General features: G+C 50.8%; 1 protein-coding gene across 1 annotated transcript; it reads left to right on the top strand.

Moving 5' to 3' along the window:
* Window positions 1-24,082, top strand: ST6GALNAC2 (ST6 N-acetylgalactosaminide alpha-2,6-sialyltransferase 2). The gene is made up of 10 exons (XM_075903593.2): window positions 1-219; window positions 13,145-13,237; window positions 14,684-14,741; window positions 16,342-16,516; window positions 19,013-19,178; window positions 20,099-20,237; window positions 20,604-20,707; window positions 21,495-21,578; window positions 21,986-22,085; window positions 22,680-24,082. Exons 1-10 carry the CDS (start codon window positions 110-112, stop codon window positions 22,845-22,847), a joined length of 1,197 nt encoding a protein of 398 aa, XP_075759708.2. The 5' UTR covers window positions 1-109; the 3' UTR covers window positions 22,848-24,082.
* Window positions 24,083-27,091: the final 3,009 nt, after the last annotated feature.

Here is a 27,091-nt window from a genome sequence, read left to right as displayed (position 1 = left end):
GCTGGGCGCACCCGCGGGGAAGGAGCCGCCCGGGTGCTGGCTCGCTCAGCGCTCACTGGCGGCCGGAGTTTGCGCTCCGGGGTCTCGGCGCCCCAGGCTGTCCGCCCCGATGGGGGCTCCGCGGTGGGCGCGGCTCTGCCTCCTGCTCCTGGCGGCGGTAACTCTCTGGGTGCTGCTGTGCGGACACGAGCGCGCCACGCAGGCTCCCCCGAAGCCCAGGTAAGGCGGCCGGCGGAGGGGGGAGCTCCCGGCGGAGGGGAAGCCACAGTTCCCGAGAACTTCGGGCTCCCTGCGTGCAGCGCAGCACATGCTCCGCCGTGGGGCCGGAGCCGAATGGCGCGCGGACAGACAGACACCTGCAGGGAGGGACAGACAGACACCGAGAGCAAGCAAGCCCGCCAGGCGACTTGGAGGGAGGACGGACAGACAGACACAAAGAAGGGCAGACGGAGCCAAGGCCACACACAGGGAGTGAAGTGGAAAACGCCGCCCTGGAGCATGAGGCGGCGGCACGGCGCGGGAGAGAAGCGGGGCGTTTTAATCTGGGCCCCGAGGGCTGGGAGCAGAAAGGCAGGGAATGTTAAGTGCCCGGGGGTGTCAGGCCTCTGGCTGCCCCCAGCTTTCAGTCGAGCCTCCGCACGTTTTGGCCAAGGGTTGTGTAGTGCTTTGTGCATAGGACTCTCTCTGGGTCCCAGCGCTTCAGCTGGTGTAAATCAGCATAGCTCGAGCGATCTGGACCAGAGCTACACAAATGTACTTACCCCAGTTGTAGACCCTGGTCTTCTGTGGGTTGAGGCTGATTCATCCCAGCTGGAGATGAATTCAGTAGGGCAGTACAGATGTAAGCCAGTTGGAGGCCTGGCCCCCCAGCACTAAAGATGTGCCTATGGGGAGATTTCCAGCACCAGCAAAACTTAATGGACACCATTTCCTAATCTGGCATTAGCAGGCCCCCAAAGGAGGGTTCCATCCACCGCCCACCCAGATGGAAAAAGTGTGGAAGTAGCTTGAATGTAGTCGCCGTGTGTGTCAGGCAAGTTTCACCACAGGATATTTTGCTTCCAGGGGACTAATCCATCCTGCTTTGCTAGGAGGCGCTGGCAGTTTGTGCCCTATTTGCACTTGCATGTACCTCAGAAGCACTGCTCACCTCTGGGCCGTGCTGTGCAACTGATGTAAAGAGAGTGAATGTAACAAGCGGCTCAGGATGATGGTTTTTACTGTATCAGCTTGGAAGTGAATCAGTGAGTGGTACTGGAGCTGGTATATGTAAATACAGTGGAACTCACCCAGTTGTGGGGACATAGGCAATTCATTTGGACATTATTGTGGATCTCAGACATGAGCCGCATCCTCCCCCCTTTCTAGCCATAAGCTCTGCTAAATTCTCCCTTTCCCTAATATGCAGATGTAATCCTGTAATTCCTTCTCCTGCTGGGAAATGGCACAACTGGAGTTACCTCTGCTGCTCTCTGCAGACCTGTTTAAAGGTCACACAGCAGTGGGTGAGCTGTGTGCAGCCCCTCTTTCAATTTTCATCCCACAGAGTGCGGTGGGAGGTACTGCCCCATTTTATAGATGGGGAAATAGAGGCACAGCAAAGTGAAGTGATTTGTCTAGGATCCTACACAGTAGGACAATGTCAGAGTTGGGAATAGAAACCAAGACTCCTGGCCCCTGAGTCATGTGCCATGGCCACTGGACAATGCTGCTTCCTGGGGACATCAGGATGCTAAATAGGAAGAATCTATTAGTAGACTCAAAATCCTAATCCCAAAACAATGTTCAAAGCACCAACCTGGGTCATTAGGATGTAGGGGTTAAACAAAACAGCATCACCTGCCTCCCCACATTAAATCAAAACCCCTAATCCTAAATCCAAAATATGAACTCGCCAGCCCAGAACCAAATTCCTAATCTCCGTGATTCCATTGAACTGTAATTGACCCTTAAATCATAAACCTAAAACAATCTGTATCTAAACTGATAACCTCAGGCATTTCTTGAACTTGGTGGTTCCCAAACTTTTCGGCATCATGCCCCCTTTTTGATTTTTGAGAAACCCTAACTCCCCTCCTCCCCGTCACAAAAAAATAGCAGCAAAACTGTGTCACTGGGTCGCCTCACGCCCCCCCTGGAATTTCTTCACGCTCCCCCCAGGGGGGCATGCCCCCCCGTTTCGGAACCCATGCTCTAACTGAAAGGCTGTGTTTAGTATATATAGCCAAGCACCAGCCCACAGAACTCAATCCCAAGCATGCATACAGATTAAACCAAGCATGCATTCCCTACAAGACTAGGAGATGAGCAGCTGCCTTGGTTCATTTCACAAGTAACAGGAATTTTACTGGAGACTCATATTTAGTGTGTGTAGTATGGTGGAACCCTTCCAGATAAGATGTGCTACATACATGCACACTGTGCTATGTACATGCCCAAGTCTGATTCTCCAGTGCTTTTGCACAGCCAAGCACACCTGTGCGAAGTGGATGAAGAATGCCACACAATACAAATGTGATTGCCACTTTGTGCAGAGGGAAGTAGTTGTAGGATGGCTGCCATCTTGGCTGGCACAATGTGGACTGATCCAGGATGCTCCTGAGTTAAAAGCATGAGCTGCTACATTTTGAGCTCTTGCTACTTAGGGTATGTCTAGACTACAGGGTTTTGTCGACAGAAGTTTTGTCGACAGATACTGTCGACAAAGAGCATCTAGACTACATCCAGTTCTGTCAACAAAGCAAGCCGCTTTGTCGACATAACAGTGTGGACGCAAAGGACAGTGTAGATGCAATAATGCCTTCTATCGACAGAACTCTGTCGATAAAAGGCGTTATTCCTCGTAGAATGAGGTTTACATACGTCAACAAAACTGCTGAGTTTTGTCGACATTATGTTGACATAACTCAAAGGCAGTGTGGACGCAGGTATAGTTTTGTCGACAAAAGTCGACTTTTGTCAACAAAACCCTGTAGTCTAGACACACCCTTATTGCAGTCTTGGCATGGAAGGGGACCTGTAATTCCCCCTCATTTTATGCAGTGGGTCACAGTTGCAGAAGATGGAAAGCAGTGCAGGATCTCGGATGCCAAAAACCTGAGTCCACAGGATTTCATGGACCATGAAGGCCTTACTTCTACTTTTCTTTCCCAATAACACACTTAGCAAGGTCCGGTGTTGGCAGGATGGGAATGGTTATCACCAGGGCTCGCCAAGCCGCGTGGTTCGGCACGCTGTGCATGCGCAGACTGCGCTGCGCGGCTGTGCCGGCTTGTAGAGCCCTGGTTAATTGTCGAGCCCTGGTTATCACTATAGTTGATTATTAGCACACAGGAAAAGACTGTTGACATTTCCATTGCTCCGTCTGCCCTTGCACTCAGCGCTTTACAGGTCCAGGTCGTTTTCTGAACTCCTTCTCACATGGATTTGCTTATTTCCTGAGCATGTGCTTAAGGCAGCCAGTGGAGTTCCACTGGCAAAGGTGTGTGGGGGAGGTGGGAAGCCCATAACAGGAAAAACAACTATCTGGAGGGAATGGGCCCCACCTCCTTGTAGCAGAGGGGCTGTGGGCCAAGTGTAAATTTCCCTACTCTCCAGGGAATCTCCCACTGCTGCAGGCAGCCTCTGCATCAGCCCTGGGTGCTGGAGTGTCCGGGAGCATAAAAAAAAAATCTGAGGGGGCCTGCACTACTGCACCCCTGCCATGGGCCAAAGTAGCTGTTGTTGGGCAAGAGGAGAAGGGGACCTGCAAAGTAGGGAAGCCAGTGAAGCCTTCCTCTAATCAGCTCTGGGGCCTGTACGTGCCCTTGTCATCCCCTAAAAGGGCAGGCACAAATTCTCTCTTCTTTGGTCCCTGCATTGGTGCCAGTGTAAGCAAAGGTATGAATTGGGCTTCGATCTCCCAACTCCAGGAGCCTTAGAAAAATCACAGGGGGGTAGGATTTCCTAAAACACTTGGCCTAACTCTGTTACCATTCCTCTGTTGTGAATCTGTACTGATTCCTCTGAAGAAGTGGGTTGTGCCCACGAAAGCTCATGATAGCTACATTTTTTGTCTCTAAGGTGCTGCAGGATCATTCTTTGTTTTTTCAGTTCGGCTATGTCTATGCAAAAGCGTTATTTCTGAATAATGTCAGTTATTCCCAAATAACATATTCCGGGTCTACACTGCAAGCAGTTATTTTGATATAATGTCTAAATAATGTTGAGCAGGAGGACTTCTTACTCCGACTCCTGTAACCCTCATTTTATGAGGAGTCAGGGAAGTTGGAGGAAGAGTGCTCTTTCTAGGACTTCCTGCTGTGTAAATAGCGCCAAAAGCCAAAACAAGTTATTTCAACTTAAGTACGCAATTGATGGAGCTCAAGTTGCTAAAGCCGAAACAAGCTATGCCCTGCTATGTAGACGTTACAGATTAACATGGCTACCCCTATGAGTCTGTTACCATTGACATTTAGGCCAACGTTGATTGCTTATGAAAATCCTAGGAGAGAAAGATATCTTACAGCATTGCAGAGCTCTGGGAACGCCGTGTCTCTCCAGTTACTTACTTGGCTTGCTGGCAGATTGCAAGGCTTTCTACCCATTTTGATTTTACTGATTTTTCTCTTGCAACATCTAAGTTTTATCAGAGATAAGCACGGCTTAGGGCTGAACCCCTCTTCAGCTTTGAGAACAGACAACTGTAGAGCTCATTCTGGCTCTGAATGTTATGAATCTGACTCTGCTTTTTAGCTGATTGCATTTTGCAGTAGAGTCCCAGTCAGATGTTCTTATCTGCCTTAAGCTTTATTTTAGCTGGAATGGTCTGTACAGGATTTAAAGTGCTTTATAACTCTACATACTTTAAGGTTCCCTGGAATGCAATGTCTGGAGAGGGAAGGGGCTGACCTTTATTTATAGTCACTACCTATTTCTGGCTTTCTTGGAGAAAGGGAACAAAATATTCTGTGCCACTTAATTGTTTCACAGAGACTCAGATCTTATCATCCCTGCAAAGAGAAAGAAGGGTGGGTCCCTCCAGAACCTATTAATGGTGCTTCTTTGATTGGCAAGGGGTGGGTGCTGCAGCACTTGGGGGGCTGATGTAGTTAATTGAAATACAGCCAAGACCCACCCAATGTTTTGCTGCTGCATATCTCCCCAACAAAAAATGTATTGCTGCCAGCACGAGGCTTCCAAACTCATTCCACCAATGACCTCTGCTATGATGGGCCAGTAGTGCTTGTAATCTGAGAGAGCATGCTACCAGTGAGCAGCCTGCTTCGTAAGAACAGCAGTTGCTACCCAACTGCCCTGCACTTTAGTCTGCCGAGTTCCCTTTGCAATGGAAACCATACTCTGAACAAAATATAACACCCAATGCTTGCCAGTAGCCGCTGCCATCTTGAAGTGGGCACCAGCAGGTAGCATTTCGCAGCGGATGGCATCCTCCACATTGGTTTCTGCTTAGGCAGTGACTTCTTTGGCCCTGGTTTTCCATCTGGTCTACATCACTGCATCAGAAAGAGTCTAGTGCATATGCAGCACAAAGGACACCAGGTTATGTCTGCACTTTGAGCTGGGGGCTGTTCCCAGTTCAAGGATGCATATCTACACTACTTCCAGTCAAGCCAGCATGCGAAAAATAGAGCGTAGCCATGGCGACCCCAGCAGTGAGAGGGGCTAGCAACTTAAGTGTGTACCCAGGGTCATGGACAGGTACATACACAACTGGCTAGCTCTACCTGCCAGGGCTCTCTTCTTGATTGTTCCACTGTGTCTCCATAAGCTGAAAATCACATTCATAGGGGCAGTGCCTGCACCTGGCATAAAGCTGAAGCGTTGCCCGAGAACCTAAGTACATCAGGAAAGTCCTAGCAGAGGAGCCAGGGGTGAACTGTTTCTCGGAGCAACTTGAGAAAGAAGGTGGCAGCGGCTCAGGGTGGCGTGAGTGTTGGCTGTGTAAGGTGGGGGAAGGCCCAGAAGGCCTGCTGTAGGTGTTCTGGGGGCAGCGTGTTGCTGTCCCCAGCACCCACCCTCCCACTGCTGGAGAGGCTGGGCAGCGCGGTGCGCCCTCCTCCCTCCCTCGGTGCTCTGGGGCTGGGGCCACACCACGCACCCTCCACCCTTCTCAGGGCTAGAGAAGCTAGGCCAGGTTGTGTGGCGCACCCTCCTCCTTCCCCCAGGGCTCTGGGGCCACACCACACACCCTCTGCTCTTCTCAGGGCTACAGAAGCTGAGCCAGGCTGTGTGGTGTGCTCTCCTCCCTCCCTCCAGTGCTCTGGGGCTGGGGAGACTGGGGCCAAGCTGTGTGGCACAGCACACCCTGCCTCCTCCCTTCCCTGGGGTGTGCTGGGTTCAGCTAAGGCAGCTCTTGAGGCTGGGGATACTGTGGTGAGCGCGTGTCCCCTCTCCGTGGTTGAAAGGGGAGGAGCATGTGCGCTGCCCTGCCTCTCGGGGGTGGGACCGGGGGTTTTCCTCCCCCAGCTCTTATTTCACGAGCTACTCATCCAGGGTGGGTTTATTTCTGGTTTTGCCTGAAGGTGGCAAAACTTCCACTCAGGAATCTCCTTCCGCTTAAGGGTGAACACGTGCTGGGTCACAAAACATCCTGCGCCCATAGTGGATGTGGAATGGGCAGACCCAAGCCCTTGATGTCATGAACTAATAAAACTTCACTACTGGGCAATGGGAGACCTAAAGTGACTGCCAGAGCGCCCCTGTGTGCCTCATCTCAACCTTTCCTCCCCCTAGCTTGCTCTGTAGCTTATCAGAAGTCTTGTTCTTTCCCTTCCTCCCACCATGTACCAGCCTGTTTGCATAGCCCCTTCCTTTGGCTCCAGTCTCTGTTGAGCAATGCAAAGTCCTTGGGTATGTGTAAATACACACGGAGGGAGTTGGAGCATGCATTGCTAATATGTGGACAAGAAATCTTTATGAACAATGTTACTGTGCATGTCTGAAGGCTGCCTTTCAAATCCACACTCCACCCGGCGTCATTTTGCCCTTCCCTAAATACCCAAAGCATATTGTTCTCTGTTGCCTTCTGTGTAATGCTCATTATGGGCATCTGCCTCTGTGAAAACATTGCAGGCCTTTTGCTGCTGCCTCATACCCTTGTCCGGGCTCTCCCCTGGTGGCACAAGGACATGTCACATGGGGGAAGACACGGTCATGTGGCTGGTTTTCCCCCCGACCCTCAGCATCCTTCCTAACTAGTCACCCCTGATCCATTTAGGGCAAGGATGGGCAATAATTTTTTGCCGGGGGCCACTTCAGAAATTTTTGAAGTGGCCCCAGGTTTCACCAGAAGGGGCACGGCCTCAGTAGAAGGGGAGGGGCCAGGATACTTCCCTGCTTTTCCACCCACAGACCATGATTGGTTTGGAGCGCCTTTGGCACCCCCCCCCCCGAGTTTTCCCCCTAGGCACCCATGCCCCTGGCGATGGGAGGAGACACCTCATGCTCCCCCTCCTGCCCCCAAGCCAGTAAGGACTTGGGGGGCAGGGGAGCGCGCAAAGTCTCCTCCTGCCCTGCCAGGAGTGTGCGGTGCTTCCGCATGCTCCTGGCAGGGTGGAGGAAACTTTGTGTGCTTCCCCCCCACTCCCAGGCCCTAATTGGCTTGGGGGTGGGGGAGCAGCAGGGCCTCTGTGAGGATCAACCTGTTTGGCGGAGACCACGGAGGCCCTTTTGCTCACCCCGATCTAGTCTGACCTTCTGTATGGCATAGGCCAGAGGACTTCCCCAAAGTAATTCCTAGATCACAAACATCTGTCATAAGCCCATTGGAACATCCAGGAAAAGCAGCAGCTCAGAGGTAGCATTAGGGGTGCCTGGGGGAAGCAACTTAACTGGTAAAAAGAAAAGAATTACCCATGCAGCTGGCTGGGACCTGGTTCATTGAGTTTCAGCCCAGAAAGAGGCTCAGACTGCACATGAAGCAGATTTTTTGAAGGGGGTGGAGTAGGGGGAAAGGGCCTGTATTGGCAATGCTGGTAAGAGCTGTGTTTGTGCTGCTCAGTAATTAGTATCTTTGCTTCCTCACCAGCCAGAGCATTGGTTAAAGGAAAACATGCACTTGCTCTGATCAGCAGTTAATTCAGAAGGTTTTCCCAGCATGCCAAAGTGTCTAGCTCCCCCAGGAGAGAGGCAGCCTGTGTTGTGTATTAGAAAAGGAAGAGGGATCTGACTCAAAGAAGAGGCCATTGCCAAAGTGACCTCTTTCATGACACTACAGGCAGCCCCTATCATTACCGTTTTTAAGGGGGACACAGCAGGCTGAAAGGAGGGGGCCACTCCCCCAAATGCAGTTGTGCATTCAGCCCTGTTTGGCACAAAGGAGACCACCCCAATCTCAGAGGGCACTGAGGAATGGCGTACATCTTGGGAACCTGGTAGAGCTACCAGAAACCCAATGCTGGTGCAAATTCTGGCGTTTTTGTTATAGAAACCTGGAGAGAGGGGCCAGGAGGCAGCTCCATTATCCGCCTGCCTCTCGCTGTCCCTGGCTCCTCGGTCTCTAACAACATGCTGCTTGTTTCATCCTCGGTAAAGCATTTTAATGCAGGCACCTGACAATAAGCAACCCCTCCCCAGCTGGCTCCCCTCATCCAGACAGAAGCTGTCACTGGAATCGCTTTGAAGTGAACCTTCTGTTTGCTGATGAATAGCAGCCTTTTTCCCCCTTTTCTTAGGGGGGCCAGCTGGCACACCGGATGCAGAACTGCTGTAAACTTATCTCTCCTGCCTCTGAGAGTATAAGTTTGCAGGGCCTGCAGTCTCCAGACGGCCCGTCTCATCCACTAGATCCATCTTGGTTTTGCACAAAACATACCCAAGCTGCGCGGCTGGTACTGTAAGCTCTCAGATCACCCATGGAGAGCTCCAGGTTTCCATGGAAGTCAAACAGTGGCAGTGTTTCAGATTATGGTGGTCATGGGGAGCAACTTTAATCATGATTCCAGGGTCTACTTAAGCCCTCAAATGCTAGTTTAGCTATATATAAAAAAGAAAATTGATCAGATATTAGACCTGCTCAGCTCTAACAACAACATATTCAGGCATCTTGTGGCAAGTCACTGAAGGAACACTGATTAGCTTAAAAACTGTAATGTATATTTTTACTTTGTTACTATTTGCAGCGAGACAGGCCCCCTCATCAGGACTATTGGTGCCCTCCACTCCTATGGGCTTCAGTAAGAGCCAGGAATCCTCAGCATCTCCCTGTGTTTAGCATGGTGACTTCAATAGAGGTGGCCCAGCCATTCAGAGAATGAAAGGGCCTGGGGCATAAGTGACTTGGTTGCAGAGATCACAAACCAACCTCAATAAGTTCCCAAGCAAGTCACCGGCCGAGGTCTCCAGGGTCCTTATCTGCCAGGGAATTGATCTGGCACCAGTGCTGCTTCATCAGCATGTCTGAGCCTCACTCAGGCCTGTTATTTTAACTTTGAGGGTCATTGAAAAGCCAGGAGGCATTTGTCTCACTGCACTGAGCAGAGCCTGTTGCAGGGAACACCAGGTGCTTCTCTGCTGGTTGGCACTGGCTAAGGCCAGATTAACCCCCAGTCCTGGGCTGGACTGATGAGAGTCCTTTGTGAGCTGGGTTGTGTTCTTGCTTCACTGTAGTTTGATGGGCTATGGTTAATGTTTAAACAGGGACATTTTCTACTGAATGAAACATAACGCAGGAAGCTGGCTCACTGAATCCCAGCCTGAGACTCCTCTCCGTTCCCTAGCCTCTGACTCGAAATGCCATGCCTCTTCTTTCTTAATCTCCTCTTCAGGCCGACCCACAGGACACACAGCTAAGGGCAAAGGCAGCAGGACACTGTCCCCGCTAGTCCACTTGTCTTAGCTACCTGAAAAGACAGAAAAATCAACTTGTTCTGCACAAGTGTGGCCTCTCTTTTTTTTTTATGAGGGCTTTTCTGTTTATGGAGGGTGCCAGGCTGGTAGCCAGGAAGACTGAGGTCTTTTTTCTGTTAGCCCGCAGGGCAATTACATCATAGGCAGCAGCATTTCCAGCTATCCTGTAAAGCAGGGCTATTTAACACGTGCCCATGGGTGGGAGCTAAAGCAAAAAAGCAGTCAACATAATGGTCTTCTGTTGATATGCATTTTACTACTAGTTAAATTCCTAGACTGTCATTGCTCATTAAAAGAGCTGTCATATCGGTGGAAATTGGGAAAATATTGAATTTTATTAATATCAGCAAAACTGACTTAAATGGGGCCTGTGTGTTGTATAGTCTTGCCTTAATCTTTGTATTCATGCCCGTCAGTGTGAAGGAAGCTATTTGCATATATATTTGCATGTATACGCAACCACCCTTAAGTTGCGGCCCTTGGCATATGCTGAGAGTATCATTGTGGCCCCCAGAGCTTCCAAACTTGAGTAGCCATGCTGTAAAGGGTCCAATGTCAGCGGGAGGCCACGCTGACTCCCTAGAGTGCCCCTCCTGAGGGCAGTTGCTGTGCCGCAGTTGCCAACAAGTTTGTGTGGCACGCCTCGGCCTAGCTGTTGGCCGAGTGACAGGATCTAACGCCCAGCCTGAGCTAAAAGGGTCAGGGTAGAGCAGACAGACTAGTGATTTACACTAGTAGTTCAATAATTCCCCATTTATAGGGCCCAGCCCTGGTTCAAGGCGGGGCGGACAGATGTTTATCAGAAGCAGTTCAACAGTTTGGAGCTTCGGCCAGGTCCCAGCCGGGCAGGGATAGTCTTCTCGCTGACAGAGAGCTGACAAGCACAGGGGTTTTTGCCCCACAGGGGAACCTGCCACCCAAAGAGAGGAGTGGCAGGGGGAACGCAGGCCCACCCACTCCACTGCATCTCAGCCCAGGGCCCTGACAGTGATAGTGTTGCAGCCACGGGTGGGGATCCAGGCCGCTATGTGCCGACTAGGTCAGTGGGTCAGCGGGGATCCAAGCTGCAATGTGCTGCCCCCCCAACCTCCATCTCTTCAGGTGCCCCGAGGTCGGCTATCCTGAGCCGCTTCCCAGTTCCCCCAGGCTCAGGTGCTGCTCCTTGGTGTCCACTGGCGACAGAGGGGCTGGCAGGATGTCCATGGGTTCTGGCTCAGGAAGGGGCCCAGGTGGGGCCAGTCCAGTCATCTGGGCCCGTCAGGGGTCTCGGAGGGCTCGGTGTGTTTTCAGGCTGTGGCAGCGGTATCAGCAGCCTGGGCCAGGGATTGGGGGCCGGCAGCGGTCCTGGCAGGCCAACCCAGTCCTCCCCATGAGGTGCAGCGCGGCTGAGCCCTTCGCTGCGGGAGCTGGAGCCAGGCATCTGGCTTGTTTGGCTGCCGGGTCCTGACTGAGCTCTCAGCTCTTATATGCCTAGTCCTGCCCCCCGGCTTCCTGTGGATGGGGCTGGGTGAGGGTGGACCTGCCTCTAAGGGGTCTTAGAGGGCCCTTCCTGTTCTGGATCAGAGAGAGGCCATGTTATTGCATGTCCCTATACCATCCTATCACTGCTCCTGTATGAGCATGAGAGAAATTCAGTTTCCCTTGGTCTCTCCATTCAGTGACTGGCCTCTCTTCTGAGAATGCCCCCTTTGGGCAGGTGACATGGATGGAGCTCATCTGAGACCCACCCACCCATTTCATGTGGGCTATGAACAGGGATGTCCTTGAGATTTATGGGACCCTACACAATCCTATTGAACTGATGCCCCTATGCCCAACAGCAGCCTGGGGTAGGATGTGATTTTATAATCAGCAGCACACTAAAGACATTTTTAAACTAAGGCCCTGTAGACTAACACAATAAATTTAGAAATGGACAGTATCTACCTGGGGTCGGCCTGTTCAATGACTTCATTGCCACTGGAATGGCTCTTTCACAGGTTGAGTGTCTGCCCATAGCTCTGGCAGGCTTTGCCACTTTTAAATTAACTCAATCTTCTCCAGAAGAAGCAGAGCTGCAGAACAGGGATTGGAAGAGGCAGGTGGATGGACATTAAGACCCAGTGGTTCCCCACAGTTTAAGATGCCCTATGCAGCTGTGTATTCTGTGTATGGGTGTGGATGGCCCTGGCTGGGAAATAGCTATAGAATACTATAACTGGTCAGAAATTGCCCCATAGGACAGTTTTGTTGGACTACGCTGTTTAGACCAAACGGGTACATTCCCAGGAAACATTTTGATATTTGTTCAGTTTTTCCTGAGAAGCTGTTAAAATGTGTTTCATTTGCACTGCTTTGACTTTGATTTCATATTAAATGAAACATTTTTATAAGATTGAAGTGAAATATTTTCAGAATATTTCATTTTGCACAAAGTTCGGGGAGGGACATTTTGTCCCATCTCAGGATAAAATCGAGTTTTGGAATCTTGGAGTTTCCCCAAGGATGGAAATTCCACATTTTAAACAGCTCTACTAATGACTTCCACCCTGCTAACCTGGGCTAGATTTTGACAAGAAAACTAGAGTTGAATGGCTCCTTAGGTCATTGGGAACCTTCAGGATCGTTCAGGGTTCCCACTTTCTCTAAAACACTCACATTTGGCCCCTTGAATTTCCCACATAGTCTCAACTTCCATCATTGGTCTCATCAGCTTGGTATTAGCTAATGTTTGTGAAGTGCAGCAGACTTGATGGTCGCTAAGTACTCCACTATGCGATACAATTCTATACACCTTTCATACTCCTCTGGCATGCCTGGGCTTCTTCATTTGGGTGTATTTACTGAGTTAGAGGATACATTGGTTCCATGCACGTCTCATGTTAGAAAATGTAGATGTCACAATGGGCAAAACTGTTGCAGTCTTGTCTTAGCATGACAGCACTGAAGAGAGAAAACCCCTGGTTTGATATAGCCCCCATTTCAAAGGGAGCCATTGTCCCCTGAATTTTCCATAGGTCCTCCCTGCTTTTGAAAATCTATTGCCCCACTTCCTGCAACAGACATGGCTGGGGTCAAGGCCCTTATCTTTTGGCCAGTCTAGCCCATGTTGAGATGTTACACCCAACTTGAGATTTGATACCTTTGCTTAGGTGTCTCATGAATCTAGTTGATACAGGACCAGCCTGTGCTGCTGCTGGTACTCCCGTGCTCACGTGTTCTCACTTGAGGGGGACAGCGGAGGCCCAGGAGACATAGGAGATGACGGTGTGGTTACGCTTCCCCCCTGAGGCTCCCTGTGTGGTCTCTGTTCTAGCCTGCTGCAGCAAGAATCATTGCTCTTGGTGCCTGGAGGGATGTCCCGAGACACCGGAAGTCATGACCTGAACAGAGAAAGCAGCATGAACAGGTGAGTGGTTCGGAGGAATATAAATGCCATCTGTCATGCTTTCCTCCTGCCAATTGTTCTTGTGGGGAATCCTTACTGTGGCCTCCCGGATGGGATGGGTCCAGCAGCATCAGACCACGGCATTTTGTTATTTTCCTTTTCACATGGATCTTGTGCAGGTCGAGGGCCCTGGGCTGACAGTCCTGCCCAGCAGAGCTTCAAGTATCCCCAGAGCAGGCAGCAACAGGGCCAGCTTCTACATTGCCTTGTCCGTGCCCCTAACCCAGGCCTGGAAGGCCCATCTGCAGGATGGGATGGAAGTTTGGTCCCATGCCTCTGTGCTGAGACTTCCAGGCAGGGGCTCGCTTACTCCCAGCTGCTTTTTTGTGGGTGGACTGGAAGGGGGCCAGCATCTCAGCAACAGTTGTCAGTCACTTCAGCCCTGGTCTGGATTGGAACTGGCCACCTTGTGGTTTATTTATTTCCATTAGTTTAACTCCTTGCTTAGGGGAGAAGGGCTGTTGCTCTTTTATGCCCCATCAGGTCTGTGCATAACTGATGGCCCACAGAATGTACAATCTAAATGGAGAGGGGCTTTCACACGTTTTACAGTGGGAACTGGGATAGTAATTAAGAGACTTGCCCATGGTGACGCAGGATAGGTGGCAGAGCAAAGAACAAGATCCATAACTCCAAGTGCCTGTGCCAGGAAACACTCACTATTCCCCCTTATGCCTGGACACAATGTGGCAGGGGGTTCTTCACCGGCGTGCCTCTTGCTGGCAGCTTCCTTGGCCCAGAGCTCCAGCCAGGTCCCTTTTCAGTTTCTGGCCTTGGTGAGAGAAAAACCCAGACAGAACAAACCCAGAGTTTCCTGGCCCAGCTTTCAGTCCCTGACTCGTAGTGCTGAAGCTTGTACTTCCTCCTCTTCCTGGGGGAAGGGAACCGAGCCCACCTGCTGCTCTGGGTTCCAGGGATCTGCATTGGGCAGCTGAACCATGCTCCTCACAATCGCTCACTGCTCCTCAGCCTCTCACAGGGTTGCAGGCTCCACTGCCCCTGCTCCAGAGCTGTTTCCTCACATGATTTTCTTCCCAGCCAGCTGCAGATCCCATCTCTCAAGTCTCTTCCCATTGACTGCAAATGGAGTCATGAAGGCATGGCAGCTCTGAATCATGGGGCCTCTGAAACAGGGCTCGCAAAAACCCAGGCACTCAAAATCAGTGCAGATTTAAATGCTTGGAGCAAAGCAACTAGCTCCAGGTCACACACTGACCCAGTACCAGAACTTGGCCAATCCCCAGGTTGCCTAACTTGCAACTAGAGTTGAGTCCCAGTGAGAGGGACAGGAAGAACTATAGTAGAAGCCATTGGATCTTGTTATGCTCCTCAGTGCAGGAAAGAGAAATGCACACAGGTGAAATTCAGCGCAGAAGGATATTTAGCCTATGTCTTTTCTTTTCCCAGTGGGAAGCCATCTAAATATTCTTCTGAGTCCAGCAAGGCTGAGCCCATCAAGAAACAGGTAATGAGCATATTCTTAGTGCTGTCATTTTTATCACTTTGTCCTCGTCTCTCCAAAGACTTTAGCTAGGTTGGGGTCTTGCAAAAGAACCCAAAGAGGAAGGGGAAAATAAGGGCTGTTCATTAGAAAGGTGTTTGGCACTCACCACCCCTCTCTAAAGAGACTGAGTGATCCTAGATTTGCAATTCTGACAAGGCTGGACCTTTGGTTTAGAGAAGCAGAGAGTTTCAGCCATTCCTCAGCTCTCCCCACACCACCTGGGCCTGATAAACCAGACTGGGAGTGATTTGCTCCTGCAGGCCAGTAACTTTCCTCATGGCATGTTGGAGCCTGAGAGCCAAGCTCTGGGAGGACCACAAAGAAGCGAGAACAGGAGAAGTGCTAATGGAAGAAAAGCAAGCCACACTGTTCCAAAGCTCAGCATGGGGTGAAGGTGGGAGAACCTTGAATTTAATCCAGAACAGTTCTCCCAATGATAGTGGGTGTGGTGGCACTTCACATTCAACTCCTGCACCTGTCAACTGTGTTATGTTCTCCCCGTGATGTGACTGGCAAGGGGCTGGCCGTCTCTGGTGAACCTTCGCAAGCAAAATAAATAAGCAAGAAGTCCTAGCTGGTGGGAGGAAGCGGAGGGCTGTTGAGCAGCATGTGTGGAAGTGTTAAAGCCCAGGTCTGTACTGTCCACACTAGCTAAGCTATGGCAGAGCATCAGTGGTCTTGCCCCAGTGCCATTTGAAGTCAGTGGGAGTCGGATCCAGACCATAGAGTGCCCACTCCTATAACTCATACTCACCCAGTTTGTATGGGGAGTCATCCCCACTGACTTGCCAAGCCATGGCAGAATCCTACGTAGAACTCTGCTTTCACGTGATTGTCGCACTGACTTGCCAAGCCAGGGTAGATGGGCCTGTGTAATGCTCATCTCCCTATGGTCTCGCTTTCCATGGACATTCTTGGTACAGTAATAACTCTGGCTGTGATTTGAAGCTGCAAGGAAAGTACTTTTGAGCTGTGATGAGGAAATAGCTGAGTCACTAATAAAGTGTTGGAATCCACTTAACACAGAATAAGTCTGTGGAGTAGACGGTAGCGCTGCTGTTTATAGAACACTCTTCATCACTGAGTGATTAACTGATTCAACCAACCCTCCTTCTGAGTTGGGTACCAGCATGCTCCTTTTGCAGATGGGGCAGCTGAGGCACAGAGCAGGGAAGTGACTTGCTGGAGGTCACAGATCAAGCTATTGGCAGAACCATGGACAGGAACCAGGCGTTCCCAGCTGGACTCCGACCAATATGTATATAAGCTCCATCGGGCAGGGACCACCCTTTCATTCTGTATTTGTACAGCGCCTAGCGCACAGGCCCTGCTCCATGATTAGTGCTTGTACAGGGTCCCACAACTCAAAAGACAGTAGTAACAGCAATTCAAAGAGCTGCAGCTGCTGAAGAGAAATATGAAAACTTCTCTGTGGAATCAGCATACATCCCTGGGTGGGTACATCCATCTCAAACCTCTCTGGCATCTGGCAGGGGATGCAGGCTTTAAGGAGAAGTGTGGAATGATCTCCAGACCAAAATGTGGTTCCTTCTTCTTTCAGGCTAGCCGGTGCCCCCAGTCGCTGATGTCGAAAGTGAAGGCAGACCCCAGGTTCGGGAAGCTCTTTAGATTCCGCATCCCAGTACTGATGTGGGAGCGGCACTTCACCCCAGAAACCTGGCACAGACTGAAGGAGCGCAGTGTCCCATATGGCTGGCAGAGCTTGTCCTACACAGGTAATGGACCTGATGATGACTTGCTAGATGCCACACTCCTAGTCCCAGGAGTATCCCAGAACCCTCCACACTCATGAACTCTGACAGGCACAGAGTGACAGGGCCATGGAGCATGAGCTCCCACATGGAATGACACTGGGAGGGAAGGTGGCACCACTGCTGCCCATGCCACAGCTGTTGGGAGAACCTCTCCTGTAGTGCTGGGCTGGGCACCTCCCACCAGCATCACTTGTTGCAAGATGGATAGCTATGTGGGATGGGGGTGCAGCTTGGGCAGGTGAAGGGGATGGGCAGAGGGGGCAGGGCAGCTAGGGTAGGGTAGGCAAGGGGATGGGACAGCTGTGGGTGAATGGGCTGAGGCAGGATGGCAGGGGTGAACAGGATGGAAGGCGGTGGGATAGCTTGGGGGTGAATGGGATGGGGATAGAATAGCTGGCTGGGTGAAAGGATAGGAGGGGATGGGATAGCTGGGGGGTGAAAGAATAGCTGGTTGGGTGAACAGGATGGGAGGGGTGGGATGGGAGTGGGGATGGAATAGCTGGGTGGGTGAACAGGATGGAAGGGGGTGGGGTAGCTGGAGGGGTGAAAGAGATGGGAGAAGGGACAGGGCAGCAGATTTACAAGCCAAGTGCTTACACTGAGGGCTTGTGTACACTGGCAAGTTATGGCACTGTAACTTTCTGAATCAGGATATCTGAAAAAACACCTCCTCCACCCCCCAAGTGCAGCAAGGTACAGAGCTCTGGTGTAAACGGGCTCCCAGCGCTATCAGCAACTCCTCTCGTGGAGAACGTTTACCTAGGGCGCTGTGCTGTAACCACACGGCCACTTTAAGTGCTTTGCCTTTGAACGTTGGACACAGCCTGAGGTTTCTCCTGCTCCCAGCGTCCGTGCCCAGGGGAAGGAAGGTGTTGGGCAAGCTGCTTCTGAGGGGAAAGGGTGATGACTTCAAGTTGCAAATCCTGTGGGGGCCGGTTGCTCTACAGATTTCTTTGGCAGAGAGGTAGGGGCATGGCTAGATACAGATCATTCTACACCAGGCCAGGATTGAAACGCCCGCTGTGCAAGCAGAGAATTCAATATCTTTTGGCTAATGTCCCAGTGTCCCTCCCCACAGGGAGTCAGAGCAGGGAGGGTGGAAAGGGACCAGTTTGGAAATGCTGCAATCAACATCTTGTGACATTTTCCTGAATAAATGGTCCCAGTGTCTTCACAATTATTAACTCAAACCACAAGGCTCTTGAACAAGCCGCTCCATTGTTGCTGGAGACTGGATGACAGGAATTGTTTCCCTTCCTACCCAACACCCACCCTCTGCACCTCTCCAGCCACACGGCCCCTGAATGGGGAAGTGACAAGGGGCGTTTGGGGGCCTAACGACAGCGGCAACGTGGGCAGCACCAGCTGCAAAGTCGGAGTTGTGGCTGAAAGGGCAAGGGTAGGCTTCTGTCTCAGCAGGCCTAGGATGATGCAAGCAGAGAGCACTGTGGCATCTACTGCCTAGTGCCTGCCTTGCACACCACGCCCAGGCGGCAAGACACACACGAGGAGGCGCTGGGAGCTGGCGGAGCTCTGGGACGGGCCCACTTTAGATGTCATAGACCGGGGTGGGCAATACTTTTTGATGGGGGTGGCCACTGCAAGAATTTGGAAAGTGGTTGAGGGCTGCACTCTTCCATGATATTAATGGAGGAGGTGCGGGATCTGGGATTGGGTGCAGAAGGGAGCTTGGGGCAAGGGAGGGAGTTTGGGTGAAAGAGGCAGTTGTGACCTGGGGCACTGGACTGCGGTGCAGGGGGTTGGATTGTGACCTAAGGCAGGGAATTGGGGCACATAGGATTGAGGTGCAGGGGTTTGGGTTGTGAGTTAGGACAGGAGGGGACTGAGATCCGGGGCAGATGATTGGGGTGCCAGATCTGGGAGAGGGTGTGAATGCTGGAGGGGAGTAGAGGATTTGGGTATGTGGAGTGGGGAGCAGAGGGTTGGGAGAGGGAGGGACTGGGGTACCAGAGGCAGGCTCTGGCCAGGAGACTTACCAGCAAGCAGCCCAGCACTTTCCTAAAGCAGCCTTCCTTTCTGCCCCATCCCTGCACATCTGCAGCCACGTGCTCTGTGAATTAACTACGAGTCCCTGTCGGGATGGAGCATGGTGCTTCTTGGCTGCCTGTTATTAAAACAGGCAGCTCCCATTGGCCAGTTTCTGGCCAAAAAACGGCCATTGGGATTATGTTGGGGGAGGGAACAGCTCCTAAAACCTTCTCCCCTCCCATCCGGGCTCACAGATTTTAAAGCAAAACCACCTGGCAGCCACATTTCTGAGTGGCATGCAGGTTGGGTGAGGAAAGCGGGGAGCCTGCTGGGACTCCCTGCTGCATCTGCGAGCCGGATCCTGTGGCTTGGTGGGCCGTATTTACCCAGGCCTGTCCTAGACCAGTGTGCTTCTCTCACTCTGTACCTGTCTGGGGCTGATTAGCCTCTTCTTGCCTTGCTCTGTAGTAATTGCCTCCACCTTGCATCTGCTCAACGACTCTGCCAACAGCTGGCTGGTCAACAAAGCCGGGTTCCCCGAAAGCTGTGTGAGCTGTGCCGTAGTCGGGAATGGAGGGATTCTCAACGGATCCCGGCAAGGCAAGGAGATAGATGCCCATGACTTTGTTTTCAGGTATGGAGAGCTCTGCAGCCCACACTTCCCGGGAGCCAGGGACACTTACCCCTGCCAGGGAATGGGTCAGTGGGGCTGTTGTGCTCCTTACCTAACAGAGGATCCTGCTTAAAGATCTTGTGTCTTAATAGGGGCAGGTTTAAAGTGGTGCCAGGGCATTTGAGGTAGGGCAGCTCCAGCTCTAGCTGTCCCTTTCATGCCCTGCTTGTCACGTGCCCAGATGCTGCAGCAGAGGGGGCAGGATTATTCAGCGTTAAATGGTAACTCAGGCCAGAGACCGCAGAGCAAATCCCTCTCCCATAGTGCCCGTTTCTGGCTGCTTTAGCCTTTCCTGGATGTCCCAGTGTAAGGCATATTCCATCCACTTTGCACCAGCGGGGGATCAGCTGCCTCCAAGGACATTTGCCAGGCTTTGTGCAATTAGGGCCGGTGTAGAGGAAGGTGCAATTCTTGCCAGCGCTTCCCAGGTGACTCCTGCCGAGAGTGAAGGCAGCAAGAGTGCTCTGCACACCGGTGCGGGGAGAGGAAATGGAGACCGAGGACACCAGCACAAACCCCAGGTGCTGTGGAGAGACTGAGGGAGATTTGTTGCCCAAGCTAGAGAGAACTGTTTGTAGTAACCCATCTGAGCTTTGCCCTCGGCACCTCTTGGGTGCATGGCTACTCCCCAGAAGAATGAGGAATGAGTCACCCTGCTGGGAACTGAACCAGGACTCCAGGCTTCTCAAACTGCATGCACAACTCTCTGTGCCATACCAGTGTAAAAAGTGAGCAACTCTAGGCAACTCTGCAGGCATACACAGGCACACAACAGCCCTGTTAGGGGCAGCAGCACCATAGGGGTAGAATCTCACTTATTGCCTCTGGCGAAAGACTGGTCCTTAACTAGAGCCCTGGTCCTCTCCCTTCTCCACACACAGGCTAAACGGAGCTGTGATCAAAGGCTTTGAAGATGACGTTGGCACCAAGACATCTTTCTATGGTTTCACAGTGAACACAATGAAGAATTCCCTGATTGCCTATGGGGAGTATGGCTTCACCCAGATACCCCAGTCCAAGGTAAGCGGGCGGGTAGCGGGGAGCCTGCGTTTGTTCTGCGGATATTTGGTGGTGGCAACTTGCACTGAGGAATGGAGCTCAGCTGTGTAAAGTGCAGGAGGCCCTGAGAATGGTGGCCCTTCCTGGGAGGTCACCCTGGTTCTTTTCACTACCACCAGAAACCTCCTCTCTATTTGTGAAGACCTGGGTGTTGGCTCAGTCTGCCACAGCTCTCATGCTCACCAAGGAACATGTGTACGTTCAGGCATCTGCCAGTGGTGAATGAGGCTCTTGCATCTACGTGGGGATGTGGGTGTGACCACACATGTTGTAGCACCTGCTACAATCATATGTATTTTGTGTGCCTCTCTCCTCCCCCGGCTGCAGGACCTGCGGTACATTTTCATCCCCTCAGACATGCGCGATTACATCATGCTGAAGTCCGCCATACTGGGCAGCCCTGTCCAAGAGGGTCATGACAAGGGTGATGAGTAAGTAACCCTTCCAACCTGCTCTCTGCTCCTCCTGAACTGTCTCAGGCTTAATGCTCCTGGGAAACCAATATCCTCCAAATGCAGGGTGGATAAAGCACTGACAGTGCTAGTACATGTTGCCTTCTGCAAAGGTGTCTCGGCTGTAGCTAAGGTACTTATATGGCCCGCATTACAGTAGTATCTGAGCTCCTCACAGTCTGTATATAACCTCACAACAGTCCTTTAAGAGAAGAGTCATTGTACAGATTGTGGTACAGAGACTAAGTGACTAGACCAAGGTCCCACAGGATGGCAGTGGCAGAATGGGAACATGGGTCTCCCAGATCCCATCTTTCATCTCTCTACTCTGTCTTTGGGCTGAGCCCAACCCCAAGTTGGAGCAGCTCTAAAAGCATTGCTAAGTCCTCCACAATGACCAAATCAGAAGTTTAATAAAGAAAATCTTCACATGCAGAAATTATTCTTCTCCTCTCTATTAACAACAGTTGTTTTCACAATTATAAGCAAAGTTAGAGAGCAGTGTTAAAAAAAGACTTACACTGGACATCTGGTTGCAACCTTAATTCCATAATAAAAATGAAAGTGTCTCACTAATTTTCTGCCTCAGAGAAAAGCCTTAACTCGGCCCTCCAGAGAGTTGTATTTTTTTCATTGTGTGATATTTTCTTTAAGTCCAATCTCTTACTGACAGTAGGCACCATTGATTCAGTCTAAATACTCCGATTCTTGGTCCTAATATAAATACTGACATGAAATGAAACTCTGTTTCATCTCCCTGCCATAGCCCGCAGAGGTATTTTGGACCAGAGGCATCTGCAAAAAAGTTCAAACTGCTGCACCCGGATTTCATACATTATCTAACATCAAGGTAAGGAAAATGCAGTGCCTCTGGCAAAACAGTGTCTCAGGAAATTCCAGTTCATTCAGCAAAAAGCTCTAGAACTTCCCGTTAGGTTCACTGTAGCCTGCTCTGCAATCAAACCCCTCCACCTCAGTCCCACCTGCTCGCTCCTGTCTTCCCCCCCCCCACTGAAATGTAGTCCAGTTCCACTCTCATCCCAGTCACTGGAGCCCAACCCACTGTGATCAGCCTCTGATTTACACCCCTTCCTGTTCCCATTCATTGCAATGCAGTCCAGTTCCTTGCAGGCCAGTGTGCTTCTATTCCAGGCATTCTCAGTCTTTCCTCTGCAACCCATCCTGTTCACTGGGATTTGGGGCACCCCAACTCTTATTTCACTCATCTCATGTACTACGGTCTCCCTTTGTTTACAGGTTTCTGCGATCTGAAATAATAAACAGTCAGTATGGGTATCTGTACATGCCCAGTACCGGTGCCCTCATGCTGCTGACGGCTCTCCATACCTGCGATCAGGTAAGAGTCCTCAGTGCCTTGTACTGTGCTGGCCAGCATGAATTAAGGCTGATGGAGTGAACTGGGGCAAAGTTAAAGGAATTCCCTGGCTTGGGTCTTTAACCCTTGTCATAAGATGCAGAAATACTTGGGTAGAGCTCACAAGTCCAGGCCTGATATGAATCATTTCACTGACAGTGCCTGCAGCAGTATCAATGCTCCTGGGTGCCACATGGCCTCCAGGATGTACCAGGCACATGGGGTGGCACTAGTGGTGGACTGTGGTGTCTGAGTGACCAGCTAACTCCTCATTTGAAGCCTGAGATCTGGTTGGGCTAGGATAGGACAGGCTGGATCTCTAGGACAGGACCTTTTTAAATGAACGGAGATGCCTCTCTCCTAGAGCTGGAAGGGACCTTGAAAGGTCATAGAGTCCAGTCCCCTGCCCTCACAGCAGGACCAAGTACCATCCCTGACAGATTTTGCCCCAGATCCCTAAATGGCCTCCTCAAGGACTGAACTCACACCCTGGGTTTAGCAGGCCAATACTCAAACCACTGAGCTATCCCTCCCCCCACCTCCTGTTTGTTCTGTCACCCTTCCCCTTACCTGCAGGTCAGCGCCTATGGATTTATCACGGATAACTACCAAAAGTTTTCAGACCACTACTATGAGCGGGAGAAGAAGCCTCTGGTGTTTTATGCCAACCACGACATGTTGCTCGAGGCTGAGCTGTGGAAGAGCCTGCACAGGGCAGGCATCATGAAGCTGTATCAGCGGTGAGGCTAGATAGCAGCCCATCAGCATCTCCCTTCTCCTCTTCCCCAAGGGCTCCCTTCTCCCTAGCAGGAGCTATCCACAATTCATGGGCAAAGGTGGCAACTAAAGAGCTCAAATGGAGCAGATGGAGAATCCCTTAATTGCAAGGCTGCGTTCAGCAAGCAGAGGTGCTACATGGAAGATTCTACTTGGATATTGCTGAGATAGCAAAGCAAGCGTAGTAGGTCTCTCGGGGGAACCTGCTGGTTGGCTTGAGGCTATAGCCCACAGACCCTGCCTTTGTACCAGTAATGCCCGTTCCTCCTATTGAATACGGCACCTTCAGGGGGCAACTTCTGACACTAGGGAATGAAAAAAAGGGGATTTCAGAAGCAAGGAGCCTAAATGTTTGAAATGCGTCTCCCAAAGGAGCATGATGATATCGTGCCTGCGCATTCCAGCTTCCCATCGAGTAGCCAGAGCTTCAATGTGGGAACTGCCCAGCCTGCCCTTTCCTCCTCTCCATCACAGACAAGGGTCTTCGGGAGCCAGCAGGGCCTAATTTGTCCTCGGTGGTGGGACATATCACAGCCACACTCCTCAAGCTGAAGAGAGTTGGTGGACATTGCTCCTCGGTAGATTGGGTGCAAGAGTGAAGACCATTGTGGCTAGGAAGCCTTAACTGTATGAAGTCCAAGCACCACACAGATACACTTCTCTGCAGAGTTCCCATCACATGCAGAGTTCAGCAAAGGCTGACACCTCTCTCCAGCCTGTGCTTCAGCCACTCCTTGGCTTGCACTCCATATTGTGGTAGCAACAGAGAGTCAGGTTGCTACATCTTAATTAGGCTTGACAGTACCTTGGGGTAGGTGGGTCTGATCAAATGGAAGGAACTGGACACAATCCTCTGCATTACTGCACACCGCAAACCTAGCATCAGTGTATATTCAGAGCAAAGCCCTTAGCTGTTGTACAGATGGATGGAATCCATCACTTCAATAAAAAATAAATCCCCATCAAGCTAATTAAAAAAGTCAATTAGCCAGCAGAAAGCGGGGAGAGGGGTGTTAACCCTGAATGTACAGTTTGTAAGTTAATTACATGTAACTAGGAAGAGTAGATCAGCAGCAGGTTGGTTTCGTTCTGCAGGGAGGCTGCCGTGACTACTGATGGATGGATGCTAAAACACAATGAAGGAGTGTAATTTGAAACATTTTCCTCACTTTGTATAACTGCATAAATGTTGAATGATCGTTTATGTTTTCTTTTGTTTGGCTTGGGGTGGGGGAAGGGGGCAGAAAAACCATTAGAGGCTGGCACAGAAAGTAAAGCAACAATACAAGGAACAACTGAACATCAGAGGATGGCAGGGGCCTGACCAGGCAGTACTGCTGCAGAGAATTTCTATACTGGAGGGGAAAGGTGAACACTTTTGAAGTCCAGGAGTGACAAGTGCTAGCCAAAGCAGCTGATATATTGCATAAGGCCAGGGCTCAGAGTCCACCTGCTGTGAGCTAGGCCCCATGCCTAGGAATTAGGATACTCACACTCAACCATGCTATATCACTGACTCAGTCTGTGATCTCAGGTTTGAATGTCTGTGCAGGCAGTCCCCAGGTTATGTACAAGATAGGGACTGTAGGTTTGTTCTTAAGTTGAATTTGTATGTAAGTCGGAACTGGTCCATATTGTAGGGGAAACTCTAGCCAAACATTTTCCAGAGCTCAGTTTTATTCTCCCTCACCTCACTTCCCTCAGTCCTTTATTCTCAAGCTGAGGTGTCTGCTGAGAAAAGCCGCTCCGCGTCTCCCTGGTCTGCTGCAGGGAAGCAGCTAGCGCAGGGTTGCCTCACCCAGTTGGTAAGTAGGGATCTGATGTAAGTCGGATCCATGTAACCTGGGGACTGCCTGTATTGTGAAATACACACAATAGCAGTGTTCAAGCCAATTTCACTCATTCCACATGTGCAAAGCACCCCCCCCACACACACACACATTTAACACAGAGGAACTGAGCCAGAAACAAGTTGTCCAAGTTCACTTAAACTTCCCAAGTTAGACTAAACTGGAACTAGGGAACAAGATCTACTACCCCATCCTACTGTTACAAGCTGGTCTCTTGCCTTTTGTAGGCAGAAGGCTGCAACCATGTCCGAAAACTTTCAACCACAGGCTGTAGTGTAGAGGATCTTACACCACGTGACTAACAAAATTGCTGCATAGTACTTGCTTTTTCTATAGCCTAGTAACGTAGCCTCTTCTAATACTAAGGAATAACCCTTAGCTTTCCAGTCCACTACACTCTGCCACAGCATAGGTGAAAGGACTGACTGGACTTTGAAGGTGCATCTACACAACACCTTTAGCTCATAATAAGCTATGCAATTTGCACTATGCAAATTTTGAAATCACTATTAAGCTATTTAGAAATGTACTCTATTTAATAATTTGGTGCTGTCTACACAGTACCAAATTTCAAAATAACTCACTATTCCGAAATGCCCCTTAACCCTCGTAGAACGAGGGTTACCAGGATGTCTGAATAAGCTGCCTGTTGTTTCAAAATCTATTTCGAAATAACAGGCTGCTTCACTAGACCAAAATAACTATTTCAGGATACTTCTGGCATCCTGAAATGGCGCCTAACCACAAGGTTTAGGTTAACACTAAGAATGCAGAGGTGAAAAAGCACAGCGGCGGCAGATGGTGCAAGAACTGGTCAAAATTGAGTGTTTCCAGAAAAGTAAAGTAGATGGATGGTAGTGGTTGAGGACTCCCTCCTAAGAGGGATGGACTCATTCCTCTGTACAGCCAGGGAATCTCAAAAAGTGTCCTGCTTACCTGGTACCTCTTCCTGCTTCTTGACATAGGAACTAATGATACAGTACTGCCAAAAATGACCTTGAGTGGGTCATTGCAGCTTACGTAGCACTGGGAAGAAGGATCAAGGAGTTTGAGGTGCAAGTTGTGTTGTTGTCTATCCTCCCTATTGAAGGAAAAGGTCCAGGGAGGGATCATGAAATTTTGGAAGTAAATGCATGGTTGTGCAGGTGGTGTGGAAGAGAGGGCTTTGGATTCTTCAACTATAGGATGCTGTTCCAGGCACAAGGATTGCTAGGAAGGGATGGGATCCACCTAAAGAGAGGAAAAAATTTCTTTGCAGGCAGGTTTGTAAACTTAGTGAGGAAGCTTTAAAGTAGGTTCAACGGGATGGTGACCTAAGCCTGGAGGTAAATGGGATACCAGGAAGGAACACAAGGAGAAAGGTGCAACAGAGGAGGACCTCCGATTAATACTGAGAAGTTAGGGCAATCAGCTAGGGTATGTCTACACTACAAAGTTAATTCAAACTAACGGACGTTAGTTCGAATTAACTTTGATAGGCGCTACACTAGCACTCCGCTAGTTTGAACTTAATTCGAACTAGCGGAGCGCTTAGTTCGAACTAGGAAAACCTCCTTGTACGAGGACTAAGCCTAGTTCAAACTTACTAGTTCGAATTAAGGGGTGTGTAGCCCCTTAATTCGAACTAGTGGGAGGCTAGCCCTCCCCAGCTTTCCCTGGCGGCCACTCTGGCCAACACCAGGGAAACTCGTCTGCCCCCCTCCTGGCCCCGGACCCCTTAAAGGGGCACGGGCTGGCTATAGTGCCCGTGCCAGGTGCAAGCCTGCCAGCACCCAGCTAGCAGACCCTGCACCTGGCACCGCTCGAGCCAGCCACCCGATGCCCCCCAGCCCTCCCCCTCTTTCCGGGACCAAGCTAGTGGCTCATGGGAGCTTGCCCAGGACCGCAAGAGGCAGGCACCCGCCTGGTCTAGTGCGGACATCGTGGACCTCGTCCACGACCTCCGCACTAGGCAGAGGAAAGTGGCCAGCTAGGGCAGGAGAGCTGCCAGCCTGGCCACCCAGGAGCAGGTGTGCATGAAAATCAAGGTGGCCCACTGAGACCCCCAACCCTGAGCTTACAATGGCCGTACTGGGTCAGAGCAAAGGTCCATCTAGCCCAGTAGCCTGTCTGCCGACACCGGCCAACCCTAGGGACCCTGGAGGGGATGGACCGAAGACAGTGACCAAGCCATTTGTCTTGTGCCATCCCTCTCCAGCCTTTCACAAACTTTGGGCAGGGACACCACTCCTACCCCCTGGCTAATACCACTCCATGGACCCAACCTCCATGACTTTATCGCACGTCCCTTTAAACTCTGTTCTAGTTGTAGCCTTCACAGCCTCCTGCAGCAAGGAGCTCCACAGATTGACTCTTTGCTTT

This window comes from Pelodiscus sinensis, chromosome 20 (genome assembly GCF_052426305.1).
Source record: "Pelodiscus sinensis isolate ZL-2025 chromosome 20, ASM5242630v1, whole genome shotgun sequence".
NCBI classification, from domain to species: Eukaryota; Metazoa; Chordata; order Testudines; family Trionychidae; genus Pelodiscus; species Pelodiscus sinensis.
This window is presented reverse-complemented; position numbering and strand designations above follow the sequence as displayed.